General features: G+C 35.7%; 1 protein-coding gene across 1 annotated transcript; it reads left to right on the top strand.

The window, feature by feature from the left end:
- Positions 2,433–18,553, top strand: LOC105165691 (myosin-6-like). Its single transcript, XM_011084782.2, has 39 exons — positions 2,433–2,896; positions 3,901–4,029; positions 4,310–4,453; positions 4,565–4,710; positions 4,826–4,982; positions 5,108–5,166; positions 5,276–5,435; positions 6,230–6,379; positions 6,451–6,587; positions 6,695–6,841; positions 6,961–7,062; positions 8,436–8,493; positions 8,582–8,683; positions 8,789–8,826; positions 8,943–9,069; positions 9,175–9,345; positions 9,438–9,569; positions 9,669–9,778; positions 9,862–9,922; positions 10,093–10,270; positions 10,369–10,574; positions 10,699–10,818; positions 11,333–11,431; positions 11,975–12,187; positions 12,268–12,407; positions 12,550–12,661; positions 12,741–12,785; positions 12,919–12,996; positions 13,086–13,256; positions 13,663–13,809; positions 13,897–14,091; positions 15,367–15,495; positions 15,579–15,649; positions 15,746–15,845; positions 15,949–16,005; positions 16,104–16,160; positions 17,425–17,505; positions 17,617–17,699; positions 17,915–18,553. The coding sequence occupies exons 1-39, from the start codon at positions 2,894–2,896 to the stop codon at positions 18,027–18,029; spliced, it is 4,530 nt and encodes a 1,509-aa protein (XP_011083084.1). The 5' UTR covers positions 2,433–2,893; the 3' UTR covers positions 18,030–18,553.

Genomic DNA, 19,279 nt, shown 5'->3' on the forward strand with positions numbered 1-19,279 from the left:
GTTGCTTCTTTGCTTTTAGGACATGTAAAATGCAACCCCGCATATGAAATAAAGCATGTCATTCAAACTGTGAAGGACCATATAGGGTACGACATACCATACCAAAAGACATAATACAGTTTGAAAAAGACATGTTAAATTATTTGTGGTACATGGAAGAGCTCAGTTATAAAGCTACCCAAGTACATGAGAGCTCTCCAAAAATATAATGCAAGAGCTATTGTTGAATGAGAACACAAACCTTTCTAGTGGTCAACCGGTGAATATGTGATATGATATGTCTTTTGGGCGTTCAAACCGTGTATCAAAGGGTTCCAATTCAGTCGCAAAATTATTAGAGTAGATGAGACCCATTTATACACAAGTACAAGTATAAAATGTTGATTGCAGCTGCCATGGATGAGAATCAACTGATACTCCCTCTTGCATTTGCAATCATCAATGAAGAATTATATTCATCTTGAAAATGATTTCTTCAATAATTTAGCAGACATGTTATAAGAGGGCGATGTGGGATGTGCTTTATTACAGACTGTCACCCCTGTATCATTAAAGCAATAAGCCAAAGTTCGGACTTTGTGCCACCTCACTGAGTGCACTAGTATTGCTTGAGGCACGTATGTTCTAATTTCAACAGTCGTTACAAAAATGTAGTATTAAATGATTTTTGTAGGAGAGTTGGCTCTGAATATCAAATTAGAAAGTTCAATCGAATTATGGAAGGAACATAGAGCCGAAAAATAGATGCAACATTTGCATTCTTAGACGAGATTAATAAGAAAAAATGATCATCTGCTCATAATGGTGGATGACGATGTGGTACTTTGACGACAAACATGTCAGAATGAATCAATGGAATTCTGAAAGGGGCTCATCGCCTACCGATGACTGCAATAGTTGAAATAGCGTTTCAATGTACTGTCCATTATTTTTGTGCCAGGGATGCGAAGAGTCGTGCAAAATTGAGCAACAACCAACTACGGACAGATTTTGCACATAAGATGTTCACATGTTGGCAAGAAAAAATTATTGAGCATACGGTCACCAAATACCGTCACTATCAACAGTTTGCCTCGGTCGTTACAAAACGCCAGTATAGACAATGACTCAACATCCATGTCGTTAAAATTGCCAATCGAGAATGTTCATGCGGCAAGTGGACTCAATTTGGCATCTCTTGCTCTTATGCTAAAAAAGTATGCGCTGCATATAATATTAATATTGCATCAATGGTTAAGGATTATATGATATGATGGCTTACAGAAATACATATTCTACTACCCGTCACATTTATGTTATAATATTAAAAAAAACATTATTTTTGTAATAAATAAATAATTGAACCAAATATATCCTGAAATCCAACCCGTGGGCTACGGTTCCAGGGTGTCTTAAGACAAGCAACGACGTGCTGCGCTATTGTGAAATTTTTAGCAGAGAAAATATGTATTTAGACCCGATTAACATCATTTTGGGTGTGTTAAATTAAATCCGTATCCCTCTGAAAGTTTGAAAGGTTGGTTGCTTGCATGCATGCTCACCACATTCTCTTCTACTTTTTTCTTTTTTACTTTGAGTGTTCTCATTTACTTGATTTATGGAAAAATAATAGAGAAAATCAAATAATTATGCTCTATTTTCAAGAATCCACAGTTTAGTTCCAATATAAACACAAAATAAACTTCATTATTAAAGTGCAATTTAACATAACCACACGGAATAAATCTATTATATTATTAATATTAATAAATCCCTATCAATTAACTTATTTATTTCAATTCATATATTTTATCTATAATTCTCTATACAATTCACAGATATATATATATATATATATTATAAAAAATTATCATTAAGTTTTAATTAAATATAGTCAATATATTGTAAAAAATTGAGTAAAAAATGTACAAGGATAAATTAGTCTATTTTCTATGAGGTGTCTTGTCCCCTTGAATAAAGGAATATTTCCCGCGAGCCAATTGCGTGAGCTTGTAATATTACCATGTATAGTTATTAATTAATTAAAAATAAAATATAAAAAAATATTATAATTATTTAAATAATATAAATATTTATTTAGTATTAAAAATTATTTAACAAGTTAATAGTTAATTGTGAAACGTATTTATTAGATAATTATTAATTTAAAATTAATAAAAGTAATATATAGAACCGACAGCTGTGACATTTTTAGGTGGGTTCCACCGGAATGTCTGGACCGCGTTTCCTACCTGGCGGAGGAGCAATCCCGGGTTAGCAATAACAGCTATGGTCGGAGGGCATTAATGGAATTACACAACAATGAATAAACTTTCAACTGTTCTTAATTGGCGTTTGTAATAAAGGGAAAAAGACCAAATCCCGAACAACGTGGGACAGAAGAGAAAAGACTTCGTCCGAAAATAAAAAGAAAAAAAGAAAAGAAAAGGAAAATACAATATCCGTTTACTTAGCGGACCAAAAATTGGGGTTTAATGTTTTAATACTCTCTCTCTCTCTCTCATTGCTTCATTTTACTGTTTTTTCTTCATTTTATTCTCTCTGCAACTCTCCGATTTTTCCTCTTTTCATCGGAAAATCGGGGCGGTGGATATACGGAGCGCAGTCTGCTGTCAGATCTTTCTTTGTGTTTTTTTTTGGTTTAGTATTAGTGGAGGGATTGAAGAACTTGTGCATAAGATTGTTGGGATTTTTTGGTTGAATAGATTGTTAGATTGAAGTGGTTCTGGATTGGAGTGTTTATTCTTTTAAGTAGGAGAAGCTGTGGTGGATTGATCTGTTTTTGTGTTGAACTGTTATTTATTGGTTTCCGGCTTGGAGATTAGTTATCTTGAGAACTGATATCTATCGAGGCGGGGACTGCAGTTTCTGATCTGATTGAAGTTACTGGAAAATGGTAGTGCATTTTGTGTATTGTTATTGATTTGTTCGGTTGTTCTTGGCGTGCGTGCCGTTTGATTCTTGATGAAATCTTGTTATTTACTTGAGAACTTGAATTGATCTGTGGATAATTATGTTAGAATTCATGCTTTTTCTTTCTTATTGTTCTTCATTCTTTTCTTTTGTTTCATTAATATCTCTGGCAGTTAGAATAATAATAATAATTCAAGATTTTTAGGTCAGTTGGACACGCTATTTAAGTGAATGAATACGAGTATCAGTTGCTACTGATCCCAGTGCCAGTTTCTTCTTTTTCCCCCTTGCTTTTTTGGAGAGTGTGTGTGTGTCTGCATGAGAGCATAAACTTTATGGTTGCATTTCCTGTTTGACTTTGATTGACAAAAATAGATGGTGTGTCATATTGCATTAATTTGAGCATTTGTTTGTTGACTATTTAAAATCAATGTTGCTTGTCAAATGGAAGTTGAGTGCATGTGTTTCATCTCTGACCTAAATAATTTGGTGCAGTTGCTCTCCTCAAGAAATATGAAAATATTATTTTCATCCTTTCCAATTTTCCACTTCTGAGTAAACCTATAACCAACTGAAATTAAAATTTTAAGAATGGTTAAATGGTCATGAGCATGCACATGTGTTCATTTTATGTTGCCACTTTTGTAGCATATAAACAGAACTATCAACTGACATTTTTACGTTCCACGATGGAATGCACATAAATACGATACAAGCTTAACTTTGAATAATATGAAGTTAGTTGATCCAATGGACTTATGCAGTCATATCCATGTGATAATGAATGTCTGTGTGTTACTTGTTAGCCTTAAATTCAATGTGCCCGCAAACAGGCTTTTTGAAGTTCAATGTGGACTTCCATCAGTTAATTATGCAGTTTCCACAGTATAGAAATGTTTTGAATTGGGATGGTGATCCCTCTCCCACAGGATATTGGTATTCGTCATGGTCATTTGCCAATAACTCAATATTATTGAATTTTTGTAGGTTGCTTCAGTCACTTTAGGAGTTGGTTCTCTTGTTTGGGTGGAGGATCCTGATGTAGCCTGGATAGATGGAGAAGTTGTAGCCGTCAATGGTGAAGACATCAAGGTTCTTTGTACATCAGGGAAGACGGTTGGTGTTCTCATCAGAACTAAATTTTTCTTTTTTTAATTTTGATCTGCTCTAAGCGACTTTTTATTGAAAATTGTTTATCCATGACCTTCATCAGTGCTTAATTTAGTTCAATACCTTCTTGTTGAATATATTACAGCTTGTACAAATAAGATCATGAAAATTTTTGTTTTGCTTTGATATGTCAGATTATATGCTTTCTGGGCTGTTTATTTTTTACTAGTACAATAACTCGTTCAAGTGTTTGCTGAGGAGACCTTTCTGTCAACTGTTTCTGCAGGTGGTGGTCAAGTCATCCTATGTCTACCCAAAAGATGCTGAAGCCCCACCCTGTGGGGTGGATGATATGACAAAATTGCCATATTTGCATGAACCCGGAGTTCTACATAATTTAAAATCAAGATATGATATCAATGAAATATATGTAAGTTTATGTTATTTATTCATCATATCAGTAGTTTTTCCCCATCAATCCTACCTTGCTAAAAAGCTTGTTCAATATCACTGATGCTTTTGTTCTTTACCCTTTGTTTAGACTTACACTGGAAATATATTAATTGCTGTGAATCCTTTTCAAAGACTGCCTCATCTCTATGATAGTCATATGATGGCACAATATAAAGGAGCAGCCTTCGGTGAGCTGAGTCCACACCCATTTGCTGTTGCAGATGCTGCATACAGGCATGCGTTGCTTATTGTTGATGACTTTTTGCCCCTATAGATATATATTTGCTCTCAAGTATACTGCCCTTATATATATATATTTGCGCTTAAGTATACTATTTCATGGACACAGGCTTATGATGAATGAAGGAATAAGTCAGGCGATTTTGGTTAGTGGTGAGAGTGGGGCAGGTAAAACAGAAAGCACAAAATTGCTTATGCAATATCTTGCTTACATGGGAGGACGGTCTGCATCAGAGGGAAGATCAGTGCAGCAACAGGTTCTTGAGGTAATAATTGCTGCATAGAGTTAGTAGCACTAATAGTGGTGAGTTTTAATTCTGGTGTTGGCATCTCGGTATATTACTTCATGACTGATTTATCACTGGTTATATTCTGCTGTACTTTGTTGCAGTCAAATCCTGTTCTTGAGGCATTTGGTAATGCAAAGACAGTGAGGAATAATAATTCAAGGTACTAAAGATTCTATTTATAGTTTGACCTGTAACAGTTTCTGTGCTTTATATTCTGAAAGCTTTATGTTTTGTGTCTGTGCAACTAATTGACACGATGGTAATTGCAGTCGTTTCGGCAAGTTTGTCGAAATTCAATTTGATGACAGGGGTAGAATATCTGGGGCTGCCATCAGAACGTATTTGCTCGAAAGATCCCGTGTCTGTCAAGTGTCTGATCCAGAGAGAAACTACCATTGTTTCTATATGCTTTGTGCTGCACCACCGGAGGTAACTGAAGCATCTGATCTTAGAAGTTAGAAATTTGTTACTTGATAATAAGGGTGTACACTTGTTGGGCTCGCTTGGTTCTAGTTGTTAAAACTAATTTGGAACTACTTCTTTATTCAACAAAATTGAGTGGTGTGGGTTAATCGGGTTTGACTTATTTACGAGATCGGGTTGGCGGATTGGAAACATAAGTTTTTGTTCTTGTATTTCTAACTTATTTGCATTTGTAACTCAAATGTAGTATTAGTAGTGAAATATAGTAAATTATTTTTAAATAAACTTATATTAGTACTAAAAAATAAAAAATCTAGTGGAAAAGTGAGGATCACCAAAAGGAAATCAAAATCTCGTTAGAGGAAGATTACAAGAACTAAATTTTTTTGAGTGTTAAGAAAAAATGTGTATTAAAAATTAAATAAAAGATAATATATAAATTTTATATAAGTGTAAATGTATAATATATTAAAGATATAGAGAGCGGGTTGTGTTTAAGCCGGATAGTAATTGTTAAACCTGCCACCGGACTTGAAAATAGTGGGTTTTAATATTTAGAATTCATATGATTTATTAATCAATTTGATGCGGTTTAAGCAGGTAGGTTGAGCAGGTTTTTGAATACTCCTAGATGATTATCTGGTAGTTCCCTTGCTATTTTACATGGTATTGTGCTAAACTATTGGCTCGGCATGTGCATTAAAACTAGCATCTACTTATGTTGATAATTCATCTGGACATAATATATTGAACCTAAACTTTTTTTAAATACAAATCCTATTTGCTTCCTTAATTCTCAGGAGACTCAAAAGTACAAGTTGGGAAATCCAAGAACATTTCATTATTTGAACCAGTCGAATTGCATTGATCTTGATGGGGTTGATGATGCCAAAGAATATGCAGCTACAAGGAAGGCAATGGATACTGTGGGAATCAGTTCCGAGGAACAGGTATTAACTTGAGTAGTTTAACATGAAAAACTATGTAATACCTACTAAGTCATTTCTTTTTTATTTCTCAGGATGCAATATTTCGTGTTATTGCTGCAATCCTCCATCTTGGGAACATTGAATTTGTGAAAGGCAAAGAAATTGATTCGTCCATGCCTAAAGATGAAAAGTCTTGGTTTCATTTAAGAACAGCAGCAGAGCTTTTCATGTATGATTTACTAGGGCATGCATTAACTGAAGAGAGCAGTTGTCACGTTGCTCTTTGTGCTTAATGGATCAGGAATATATTTTCAGAAAAACTTAAACATCTTGTAGGTGTGATGCGAAGGCTTTGGAGGATTCCCTCTGCAAACGTGTAATTGTGACTCGTGATGAAACCATCACCAAAGAGTTGGATCCAGAGGCTGCTGTTGGCAGTAGGGATGCTTTGGCCAAAATTGTCTACTCAAGATTGTTTGACTGGTGAGCATCGCCTTTATGGTGAAATATTTTATTCGTGTTCTATTTATTTATTTAACTGCTTAACTCTTGTTCAGGTTTTGATGAAAATCATATTTACCGTTCATTATTGTTATTTGCAGGCTCGTGGATAAGATTAATAGTTCAATTGGTCAAGATCCTAATTCGAAATGTTTAATTGGGGTTCTGGATATCTATGGATTTGAGAGTTTCAAGACTAACAGGTGCTTAACTGGTACGCTGTGTCCTGATTGTTGACATGATCTGTTCCTGTCTGGTTAGTTGCATAGAGGTCTCTCACAAGTCAAACAGAGCAAAGTTTGCTTCTCTCTGTTAATTTGTTTGGTCAAAAGCTTTTCCGAACTTTAGTCTACATATTTTAACCATATTTGGCCCTGCTGGTCCCTCTCGCTTGTTTGGAGGCAGGTGGAGATGGTAACACTAATTCCTCCCCTTTGTCTGTAGTTAATTTTTGTGGACTGTCACTACAGTTTTATGTTTCGGCTGCATTTCTATGTTCTGAAGCCTGAAATTAAGATGCTAACATCATAGGTAAATACATCATACTTGAAGCATAGCCTTAGTTAAAACAGATGAAAGCATAATAGGTCTGTTCTTGAACTTCTTTAGTTAAATGCTGGAATGTATACCTGGAATCCAGCTTTCACAGTTGTTTCCTCTTACTCGTATTTTGGTATCAATTTTCAATCCTACTCATTCTATCAGCAAGTCACTGAATATGTTCCCCAGAATGTTAGCAAAAAGTGCATGCTGAAAGAACATATCCTCATGGATTTTTTTTTTCTGCAGCATGGAACAGAATGCAATAGGCTTAAGAGAGTTTTGTATGTTTTTAAAATATAAGTTGTGCCCCGGATAATGTTGTTCCCTGCACATCCGCACTCGTTATGCTAGTGCTGTGCATTGTGGCACACTTGATGCACGTGCAGCATTATTTAGACATTGAAACAATTGTTTGTTTATTGTTATTGCCTTTATTTTATGTTTTTATTGAAAATGTTCATAAATGAAGAAAAGATACAACAAGTCTTTTGAATTATTAATAAAGCAAAACAAATATTAGAGGGCGAAAAGTTTTTTGTGAAATGGGAGAGACATGAAGAAGTTGGAGCGAAAGAGAGATACCGGGAAAAAAACTGCTGCTAGGCCTAAGACATGAAAGAAGCCCTCTTCAGCTATAAACATTAATTTCTCGACTTTTGAGATGGAAACTCTAATTGTCAATATGTGGGTGGTGATGGTTTTGTTTCATCATTCTACACCGTAAGTGTGGCTCAGTTTGCTTGATATGTGTCTGGGTTGTTTGCATGAAAATATTTCTTAAAGCCTTATGTGTTTTTCTTAATGTATTTTATTGTGTTTAATAGTCTAAACTCTGAAATAATCCTTTACTTTATTATCATCACGACCTTGGAGATGGTGATGATAAGGGCCAGAATATAATTTATTGGATGATGCTTCATTTTGAGCTTTTGATTACTTGCTGCATGTGCCAAAATGTTCTTTTACTATTGAGGTGAATAAGTGCACTTACTTTCCTATGTAAACAATCTGAATGAATGTGATATCTCCTCAGTTTTGAACAATTTTGCATAAACTTGACCAACGAGAAGCTTCAGCAGCATTTTAATCAGGTAGCTCATCTTGTTAATTTGTCATTCTTTTTATTGATATTATGGATTTCTTTGTGTCAGTCTATTGATACTCAACCTCATTTTGCAGCATGTGTTTAAAATGGAGCAAGAGGAGTACACGAAAGAAGAAATAAATTGGAGCTACATTGAGTTCATCGACAATCAAGATGTATTAGATCTAATTGAAAAGGTTGTGTTGCCTGTGCTGCAATTGTACGCAGTGATTTTTTCATAAGGTTCATTGCTCACCTAAGACTTCTCTTTCTAATATGTATGTGTTTTTAAAATTTTTCAGAAGCCAGGTGGCATTATTGCACTTCTCGATGAAGCTTGGTAAGTTCTCATCCTTCAAGCCACACTCCATTAACTATTCGTTGGCTTTTTGGCTGCTAGTTACTACAGTGTTTGATGGTTCTGACTTTCTTATTGGTTTGATTTTTGCATTATAGCATGTTCCCACGTTCGACTCATGAAACATTTGCCCAAAAGCTGTACCAGACTTTTAAGAACCACAAACGCTTCAGCAAGCCCAAATTAGCCCGTTCTGACTTCACCATTTCCCATTATGCTGGTGATGTAAGTTAGTTATGTGTTTCTTTGTATCAAGCTTTACATTAAAAGATCTGCATGAAATTGGGACTTTGGTGAAGTGCTGGATTACAGTTAAGTTTCATATTTCAGGTGACTTATCAAACTGAGTTGTTTCTGGACAAAAACAAGGATTATGTTATTGCTGAACATCAGGCACTCTTGAGTGCTTCCAAATGTTCCTTTGTTTCGGGTCTGTTTCCAGTTTCAAATGAGGAGTCCTCCAAACAATCAAAATTTTCTTCTATTGGTTCAAGGTTTAAGGTACAAATTGCTGTTTTCATCATTTGAATGTGCTCTTCACCTTTCTACTCATTACATTGTGATACAAAGTTTTTACATGATACATCTTGCAGCAACAATTACAAGCCCTGCTTGAAACTCTGAGTGCTACTGAACCTCATTATATTCGCTGTGTGAAGCCAAATAATCTTCTTAAGCCAGCTATATTCGAGAATCACAATGTCCTGCAACAACTGCGCTGTGGGGTAATATTTGCTTTATGTTCTTTTTGTTGGTATCATGTTCGTGGAGTTAGCTGTCAGCATATATCTGATATTTATACTCATCTGTGTTTGTATATCCAGGGTGTCATGGAAGCAATTAGGATAAGTTGTGCTGGGTATCCTACCAAAAGACCTTTCTATGAATTTGTAGACCGTTTCGGCATCCTTGCTCCTGAAGTTTTAGATGGAAGGTATTTTAACTTTTCTTGATACTTTTGTCTTTTCCTTCATAATCAGTATATTGTCTTTTTCACCTTGATTGGATCAATTGTAGTGCGGATGAGGTCACTGTTTGCAAGAGACTTCTGGAGAAAGTGGGACTTGAAGGATATCAGGTGATCAGCTTTTCTTAGCATGAATGTACTATAAGGTTTACTTGAATTATCATTAGTTTTACCCTTTAACTATGGACATATGGTTCTTTTTTCCTTTCATTCTGAGAATATCTCAGATTTGCTTTCTGGCTATCGAATAAAACCACCTTTAATGCAGTTCCATTTTGTAGATTGGTAAAACAAAAGTGTTTCTGAGGGCTGGTCAGATGGCAGAGCTGGATGCTCGGAGAACTGAGGTGTTGGGAAGATCGGCGAGCATTATCCAGAGAAAGTTTCGTTCTCACATGGCTCGAAGAAGTTTCATGTTATTGCGCCGATCTGCAATACTTGTTCAATCTGTTTGCAGAGGTAATTGATTTTGTTTTATATGATTCTAACTCAGAGAAGTATTCCACACCACATTAATCTAATATGTTGATTGTGGATTTTTATTTTTCTGGTTGCAGGAGAACTTACTAGGAATGTTTATGAAAGCATGCGTAGAGAAGCTTCTTGTCTAAGGATTCAGAAAGATTTGCGGATGTATCTTGCTAGGAAAGCATACAAAGAACTTTGCTCATCTGCAGTTTCACTTCAGACAGGAATGCGTGGAATGGCTGCTCGGAGTGAGCTTCGCTTTAGACGGCAGACAAGAGCAGCAATTGTAATCCAGGTATCTTTAGTTTTCAATGAATCATTTGAACAAGATTGAGTTGTCCTTTGATTTTTGGTTCGTTAGGAAGCATAATTATCTTCTCTTGAATAGAAATTTTGACGACTCCTTTGAATGACTGCAGAGTCATTGCCGCAAATTCTTAGCTCGTTCAGAGTATGTGAAGCTTAAGAAAGCTGCAATCACCACACAATGTGCATGGAGGGCAAGAGTTGCTCGTAAGGAACTGCGCAAACTGAAGATGGTAAACCCCTCTCTCTCTCTCTCTCTCTTTTTCCTCTCCTAACTTGCTTCTCCTCCCAACATTTCTTAAAACTATGTGCGAGTTTTCCAATTACTATGAAGTCTAAACCTTTTGAATTTATGTGTTCTATTATGTGAATAATGTTGAGGATGATTGGACACAAAATATCTATCATTTTTATCACTGGCTTCCCACGATTAGTGACATAAGTTCAGAATGACAACTGTGCTACATGTGATACAAAAACATCTTAAGTGACCGGGCATTCTGTTAAACTTTTACAGCCCTGGTTTTTTTCTTTAATTTTGCACCAATGTGGAGTAGTACGTCTATAAAATCTGTAATTCCTTTTCCGAAATGTTGAAAAGGAATCCAAAAACAGATATGACATCTGAAGAAGAAAATCCATTTTCATGACTTGGATTTTCCAAAATGTTTTGATATTGTTAGCCTCCATTTAAATGCATTATTTTTTTACTGGTCAGCTGTATATATTTATCTTCTTAAAACACAGGCTGCTAGAGAAACTGGTGCTCTGCAAGCTGCAAAGAATAAATTAGAGAAGCAAGTTGAAGAATTGACTTGGAGATTACAGCTGGAGAAACGAATGAGGGTAAGTTGGACCTTTAAACACCTCCTTTTCTTTTTTCCTTTGCAAATTGAAACCACACTTTCTTCTAGGCACATATTTTTCTGAGTTAAGAGCTGGATCTATTGGTACACTTCTGTGAGTGTACCTGCTATTGTTACTTGGTGATGCACACAGTTCTTGGTGGTGCTAAAACATAAATGTAGAACTATTGATGGAAAGTACGACATGCAATTACCAAGATAGATAGTCATGAAACAAAAAAGTTTGGGAAAAAGGTTCTGCATGTTCGTAAATGTGATTACCAAGAATAGATAGTAATGAAACAAAAAAGGTTGGTCTTCTGCATGTTTGCATCTAATATCCGCTGATTAGTAGGAGCTATGAGGAAAAACATGGAGAACAAGAAAAGATTACTATGTGGAAATTCCAAATGACTTGAGTGAATTCCAAAAGATTACTATAGAAGATTCCCTTCTGTGCTTCTTAGAATTTACTTCTGAAACTACCATACACATCTTTTCATTTTCCTTCTCTTATCCATGTATATGCGTTCTGTTTCTGTAGGCTGACCTAGAAGAAGCAAAGACACAAGAGAATGCAAAATTACAAACAGCTTTAAAAGACCTTCAGCTTCAGTTCAAAGAAACCAAAGAGATGCTATTGAAGGAAAGGGAATCTGCAAAAGTAGCAGCTGAACAGATCCCTGTAATACAAGAGATTCCAGTCATTGACCATGAAATGATGGATAAGCTTAGTGCTGAAAATGAAAAGCTCAAGGTAATCTGGGACGAGAGTTTGGGACTTATGCTGTTAAATAGTAAATGTTTAATGCATGGACATGATGTTCTTTTGTACAGGCCTTAGTGAGCTCTTTGGAAATAAAAATAGTTGAAACAGAGAAGAAATATGAAGAGACAAACAAGCTTAGTGAGGACAGGTTGAAGCAAGCGTTGGAGGCGGAATCAATGATTGTTAAGTTGAAGACTACTGTGCATAGGTTAGGCTTCTTTCTCTTTTATGAATGTGGTTATTTGTGTTAAAATTAGATGTTCTTGGAGGAACTCTTCTTTTGCATCACTGATTCTTTACACTCATGTTTCATACTTAATTTGTTGCAAAATTATATCTTCCTTCTGTAGACTTGAAGAAAAAATTTCTGACATGGAGTCTGAGAATAAAATTCTTCGGCAGCAAACCTTGCTAGCCACTTCCAAAGGAGTGTCGGGACATTCACCTGATTCAGTTACTAAGGTGTTTACTTGTCAAGAAATTTCACTCTCTCCTATTTTCTTTCTGAGTCTAATGCTGTTTCCTTATAACCTATGTGTAGGTATTGGAAAATGGGCACCATGCTAGCGAAGCACTCAGAAGCAATGTACTATTCTCTTCCTGAGACAACAAAAATTGAATGCTATAGATAATGCTATCGGATTTGCCCTTTGTTTGTCTTTTTGCTTTTTATCTTAATTATTGGATTTTCCTTTTGATGTTACCATTGATTTCTGCAGGATTTGCTGCATACTCCAGTGAAGGGTTATGAAACCCCTGATAACAAACCAAGGAGACCCCCAATTGACCGGCAGCATGTCTGTGCTTCTAGAAATTGATTTCTTTTTCATTTGCTAAGGTTAAATGTTGGTTTCCTGGATGGAGTTAATCGTAAATTTTGCTGCAGGAGGATGTTGATGCTCTCATGGAAAGTGTCATGAAAGATGTGGGCTTCAGTCAAGGCAAACCTGTTGCAGCTTTCACAATATACAAATGTCTTTTGCACTGGAAATCTTTTGAAGCTGAACGGACTAGTGTGTTCGACCGTCTCATTCAGATGATTGGTTCAGCTATTGAGGTAAGGGGGCTGTTTCACGTGATGTGATTATTTATTTGGATGTAAGATTGGGTTTGGGCATGGAGCCATGGATATGTTGCCTAAGGGCTTGTCTGCATGGGAACTTATATTTTTATCCTACATGATTTAAGGAAGTGCCTTGCAACCTACAATCATCAATGAATTTTCGTATCTTGACAGCTCGGTTTGTTAACATTTGACATCTTACTTTAGACTTTTAGTGTTTCTCTTACTTTTGTGTACTGAATTTTTGGGGGACTAGGTTTATCACATGTCTACCTTAATCAGGTTAATTTTGTCTGCCTCTTCCAAATTATGGGGAAAAGAATTTTGAACTAGTTTCTGTCAGCATAACATGAACTACTATCGCAGAACTGAGAAATAGTTGAGCACTTAATAATTGCAGGATCAGGACAGCAACGAGCATATGGCTTATTGGCTGTCAAATACATCCACGCTCCTGTTTTTACTTCAGAAAAGTCTGAAACCTGCTGACGCAACTCCAGTTCGAAAACCACAAACAGCAACTTCCCTGTTTGGGAGGATGGCAATGGTATTTAGAAGATTCATGTTTTACCTTTTAAGTGCGTACTACCATTACCATAGAGTGATGCAAAATGACCAAATAAATTATGTACAGGGATTTCGGTCTTCTCCTTCTTCTGTCAACCTTACTGCTGCTGCAGCGGCACTTGAGGCAGTGCGCCAAGTTGAAGCCAAATACCCAGCTCTGCTTTTCAAGCAGCAGCTTACTGCATACGTTGAGAAAATATATGGCATAATTCGAGACAATTTGAAGAAGGAGCTGGGATCGTTGCTTGCTTTATGCATTCAGGTATTTTTGGCTGTTGAATAGTGTATGTGCCACGTAAATTTCTATCTGGTTCTGCCTCTATTTCCTTGTTTTGTTTTGTTCAACAGCAATCAATTTTGTTAGGATTTTGTTGAAGTGTTGATACAACTCTATAGGAGTGACATACTTTAATAGTGATAATCCTTATGCTGCATGCTTCAATGTCTGCGAATTATGTCTGTGCCTGTTTCTGAATATAAATTCTGTATTGTCTACCATGAGTGATGCTAATGTAGCTGTCCGGAAGACACAGCGAAGCATCAGTATTTCTAATTTTGTTTTATGTTTTAATATGGTTTTTGTTTCATAGAGATCTCAATCAGTTGTGTACTTGTCATACTGAAAGATTATTTTGTACTAAGAAGAGCATTGGGTTTTTCTTTGCATAGTGTCAGAGAGATCTTTAAAGAAAGTTAATGTTGTTAAAATAGGCCTTTGGAGATGAGTGTGGCTGTTGGATATGCCAAGTGCTTGTGTTTCTTTTATAGTTCTTATGCAATGATTTATTTCAATACATCTGATTGTTTCATAGATCAAGCTGAAGTTGAATGTTCCCTGTAGAAAAACCGAGCAGCAGCTTTAGTTAGGCTCGATCTTGTTGCATACCTCAATAGATGGGTGGTTTTCAAAAGATAAAAAGGGAAGTTAGGGCTGAATGATGGATTATAGTGCAGCGATTTGACCCCTAGAAATTGGAGAAGAAATGGTTGGCCAAAAAATGGAAAGAAAGAGATAAAAGGGAGAAAACAAAGATGTGCGTACACATTAGCATTTAATTCCTTTGGATAAATAAATATTTAAGAAGAAAAAACTGAAAAGAACCACACCTGAACCAAATGAACCTTAATACTTAACTAATGAGCCACTTAAATTATGGAGTATAGTATGAAATTGGGTACTTGTTTATACTAAACAAGTGAGTCTTTTGAGATATTGACTTCATTGTCAAACTTAATAATGTAAGCAGCACATCGATATATGTTTATCTTTTATGTTAAGTTGGTCTAAGATGCTCTTCCATTCCTCACTCAGAGGCCTAGTTATGGGCAACAATTTGAACTGATTACCTGATGGACCCTTTTCCAAGAATTGATCGACATATACACATCAGGTTGCCTTGCCCTTATGTAGCTGTCGGTGGCTCTCCTATCATGTTATCGTTATGATGCCTTCTGATATTTTGTGCAACTTTCTGAAAAGCCATTGTATGAACATTTTATTAATGAAGATTATTGCTTCTGCGTCATGTTGATTCAGGCTCCCAGAACCTCTAAGGGAAGTGTGCTAAGATCTGGCCGGTCCTTTGGCAAAGACTCTCCAACAAATCATTGGCAGGCCATCATTGATTGCCTCAACTCCCTTCTCAGCACCCTGAAACAAAATTTTGTATGGATTTAATGTGTGCTGCACTTTGTATACATTATACCGATTAATAAGGTTTATAATGCTAACAATTGTTGGCTATTCAGGTTCCCCCTGTCCTCATCCAGAAGATATTTACTCAAACATTTTCATATGTTAATGTACAACTCTTCAACAGGTGATTGACGATTTTTTTCCTTAAATTCTAGAAATCCTTCTACATTTCCTTTATTATGGGGAATCACTAAGTTAACCCATATGCATGAATTATTAGTCTTCTTCTACGTCGTGAGTGTTGTACATTCAGCAACGGGGAGTACGTCAAAGCTGGGCTAGCTGAGCTAGAATTGTGGTGCTGCCAAGCAAAAGAAGAGGTATGTCCCGTAGACATCAGATTAAATATCCCCTTCTTTTTGTGCTATAACTAATCATTCTTTGTGATGTCTTCTTGCTGTATCGAATGTTCTCGCGTCCCAGTACGCAGGCTCAGCTTGGGATGAGTTGAAACACATAAGACAAGCTGTTGGATTCTTGGTAAGTTCATTTCTTTTGAAGTATAATTCTTTATCTCGTTTATCTTTATGAAACTCTTCCTATTTTGTGTCGGGCTTAGCTTTTCATTCTTTGTGCAGGTTATACATCAAAAGTACAGAATATCTTATGATGAGATCACCAATGATTTGTGTCCTGTAAGTCAGCCTCCAGCTCCTCTCTAGCACATAATAAAAGAGGGAAGAAAAAGAAACAAGTAAAATAGAAAATCTGTTTGCAAGAAATCCACATGGAGCACTATCATATGGTAACATAAATTAGGGCTAATTACACCTATACCCCTCAAAAAATATGAAATTACACTTTTCTCCAAAAAAACACAAAAATTATACTTGCATCATTTAAAAAATACTCCATTCACTATCGCACCCACCCCAAACTTTAAGGGTTTTAAGAAAAAAAATGTTGACATTAGCAAAAAGTTTAAACGAACTTCGAATTGAACCTCTCATCATCGAAAGGTTTATGGATTGATTGACCAAATTACACTTAGTAATTTTGAAACTTGTGAGGGTGTAAATATTATGTTGTAATAATCAAAAGGGGCTAAAGTAATAAAAGACTTGCTATAAAATTATTGTAGTTGGAGATGATAAATTAATTATTTTATATAATGTGAGGTTACAATTATTTTACATGTATCACGTAAATATTTTTTTTTAGGCACATTTTTAATTATTGTAGGATAGAGATATAAAAAAGAAAATGTCTGAATAAGTACTATGAAAAAAATTGCTGTGATAATTTCTAAGATGGTAGTGAATCTCAAATTTCGATTTTCAAAGGGTTGTTTAGGATAACTTAGAACTCCAGCACTATTCGTGTTATATTTGTATCATACAAGCTAAAGTTTATGATGATATGACTGGAAAACATCTTTATTAGAATATTTTTGCTTCTAATCAATTTGTAATGGAAGTAGAGGTTTTCCTAATCTAATATTCAAGCATTGCCTCAGGCTGCTGAAAACAAATCCTGTAAAGATGTCCCTTCAAATATAAAAATATAACAAGTCCATCCCTCTCAGAATGTAAACATTACAGAATTATCCAAGGGAATTATGGTCATTTAATAAAGTTACCATTAGTTATTTTTTATTAAATAAAAAGTAAATTTTACCAATTCTGTTTGGGTTAACAAATGGAGTATTTTTTAGAAGGGGTATAAATATAATTTTTAAAACTTTCTGGGGAAAATGTAATTTCGATTTTTTTGAAGGGGCCTAAGTGTAATTAACCCTATGAGATTCTGTTATGTGGATTTTTCTGTCTCTGCCTTTATGTGCATATGTGTTAATAGGTCCTCTCAAGGAAGTTAATCTTCCTTAAATAGCAATTTCTTCATATAGATTTAGTAGAAAATCCCGTTCATTATCTCACATCACTTCAATGGTGTCCGCAGATTCTGAGTGTCCAGCAGCTGTACAGAATATGTACTTTATACTGGGATGATAACTATAATACCCGAAGTGTGTCCCCTGAAGTGAGTACTCTTTGGCTAAAACATCATTTTCTCTTGAAGCCTGTATTTCACTGACATTCTCAGTAAAAGAATAAATGTTTCGAGGAGTCTAATTTTCCAACTTTACAACAGGTTATATCCAGTATGAGAGTGCTAATGACAGAGGACTCCAACAATGCTGTCAGCAACTCATTTCTATTGGATGACAATTCCAGGTATGCATCGCATGTTTTATCATTCTTTCGTTAATCACGTTGAGCTTGAACCTCCATCCAAGGCTTATTGAACAAGAAATTGTGGTCAAACTTAAGTACTAGGTCTAATGAACCATGGTCAAACTCGAGCTCTTATAGATCAATCTTGAGCCGGATATAGAGTAGTTTAAACCCGTTTTTTAGCTCTTATGACCTGTTGGTGTATGTGAATGCAGCATCCCATTTTCGATTGATGAACTTTCCAACTCAATTGAAGTGAAGGACTTCTTAGATGTCAAGCCTGCAGCCGACCTTCTCGAAAATCCTGCCTTCCAATTTTTACACAGCTAAGGCTAGGGAACCACGATACTTACTTTTTCTCGTCCTGGATACAACACAGAATTCAACATACACTGTAAATTCCTCAAACTTTACCAATTTTTTTTTTATTTTATTCTATAGATTGATACACATTCTTTATAATTATGGTATTTTTCAAAGTTTCTCAGCATTAGGGGCAGGGAAATTCATTAAAATAGGCAAATGCCTTCTGTTTTGTATTGGTTTTGTCCGTGCCGAAAATGGCAGCATTCTTTCTAGGGAAGTTAGGGATGGGGCACTTTCTCTGTGTCTTTCTAAGGGGGGTCTATGAATACCACCCTCTATGTCAATGTAGTTTAAGTCATTAAAGAAAGTCTTTTTGGAGAAATATAGGCATATGGTGATTTGTTTTGTATGAAAGATGTCTGATAAGTTATTTGACTGCAGCTTTTGTAGTGGATTTCTGCTTTGATTCATGAGTTGTATTGAGTGAAGCACCAACGTATTCGTGCCAATTAATTTTAGCAAAGCCCAACACTGCATTGATGTTGAAATGCCATGATGGTATTCTGAACTCATTTTAATGCGTGCAAGTGTGTGTCGGGTGTGTGAATGTGGAGCAAGTTAAATTTCTTACTTCATATTGGGTGTGTGATCATGTCTGTACTAATCGCTCATCGCTGATACAAAGTAGTTTGTGGGGCGTAGTATAAGATGCTCAAGGAATCTCTCTCTAAATCTCTATTGTAAGATGGTATCTTTGTCTTGCATCTTCTTTGTTGGTCTTCCCACTTGTAATTAATAGACGAAGACCACAATCACATGTAGTTTTCAGAGACCTGTAAGAAATGGACCAGGCTATACGGATTCCTTAAATTCTTTCTGCATCTGCTGGAAATCCTCACCTTCGTTTTGGACCATATTTCATATGCCCTAAGGACCCCTAGAGGACCAATTCCTGATTTACCCAATCTTTGCATATTTGATCAAACCAATAGTTCGTCTTCAGTACCGTACTCCTAACCATATTGTCAAGAATTTTCCATGATCTTGATTGGCGGACATTATTGGCATTGTAAGATTGAAAATGATCACCTCTTACCTACCTTTTTCTACATTTATGTAACTCGCTTTCACTTTAATGTTCCGAGTTTGTACCTCATTAAAAAGCGTGAATTTGCTATTTTATTTGCGTGTATTATAGGCTGACAATGATGAGATCGGACTTAACTTTATCCTGGTGGGGCAACTACAACAAAATTGGGCAACTTTTTTCCAAT

Source organism: Sesamum indicum, linkage group LG6 (genome assembly GCF_000512975.1).
Source record: "Sesamum indicum cultivar Zhongzhi No. 13 linkage group LG6, S_indicum_v1.0, whole genome shotgun sequence".
NCBI classification, from domain to species: Eukaryota; Viridiplantae; Streptophyta; class Magnoliopsida; order Lamiales; family Pedaliaceae; genus Sesamum; species Sesamum indicum.

Bases quoted from the DNA above. Each gene is read 5' to 3' on its own strand.
- LOC105165691 (XM_011084782.2), top strand. The intron at 4,983-5,107 runs GTAATAATTGCT...ACTTTGTTGCAG, and splicing joins TGCAGCAACAGGTTCTTGAG to TCAAATCCTGTTCTTGAGGC. The intron at 9,923-10,092 runs GTGATCAGCTTT...TCCATTTTGTAG, and splicing joins TGGGACTTGAAGGATATCAG to ATTGGTAAAACAAAAGTGTT.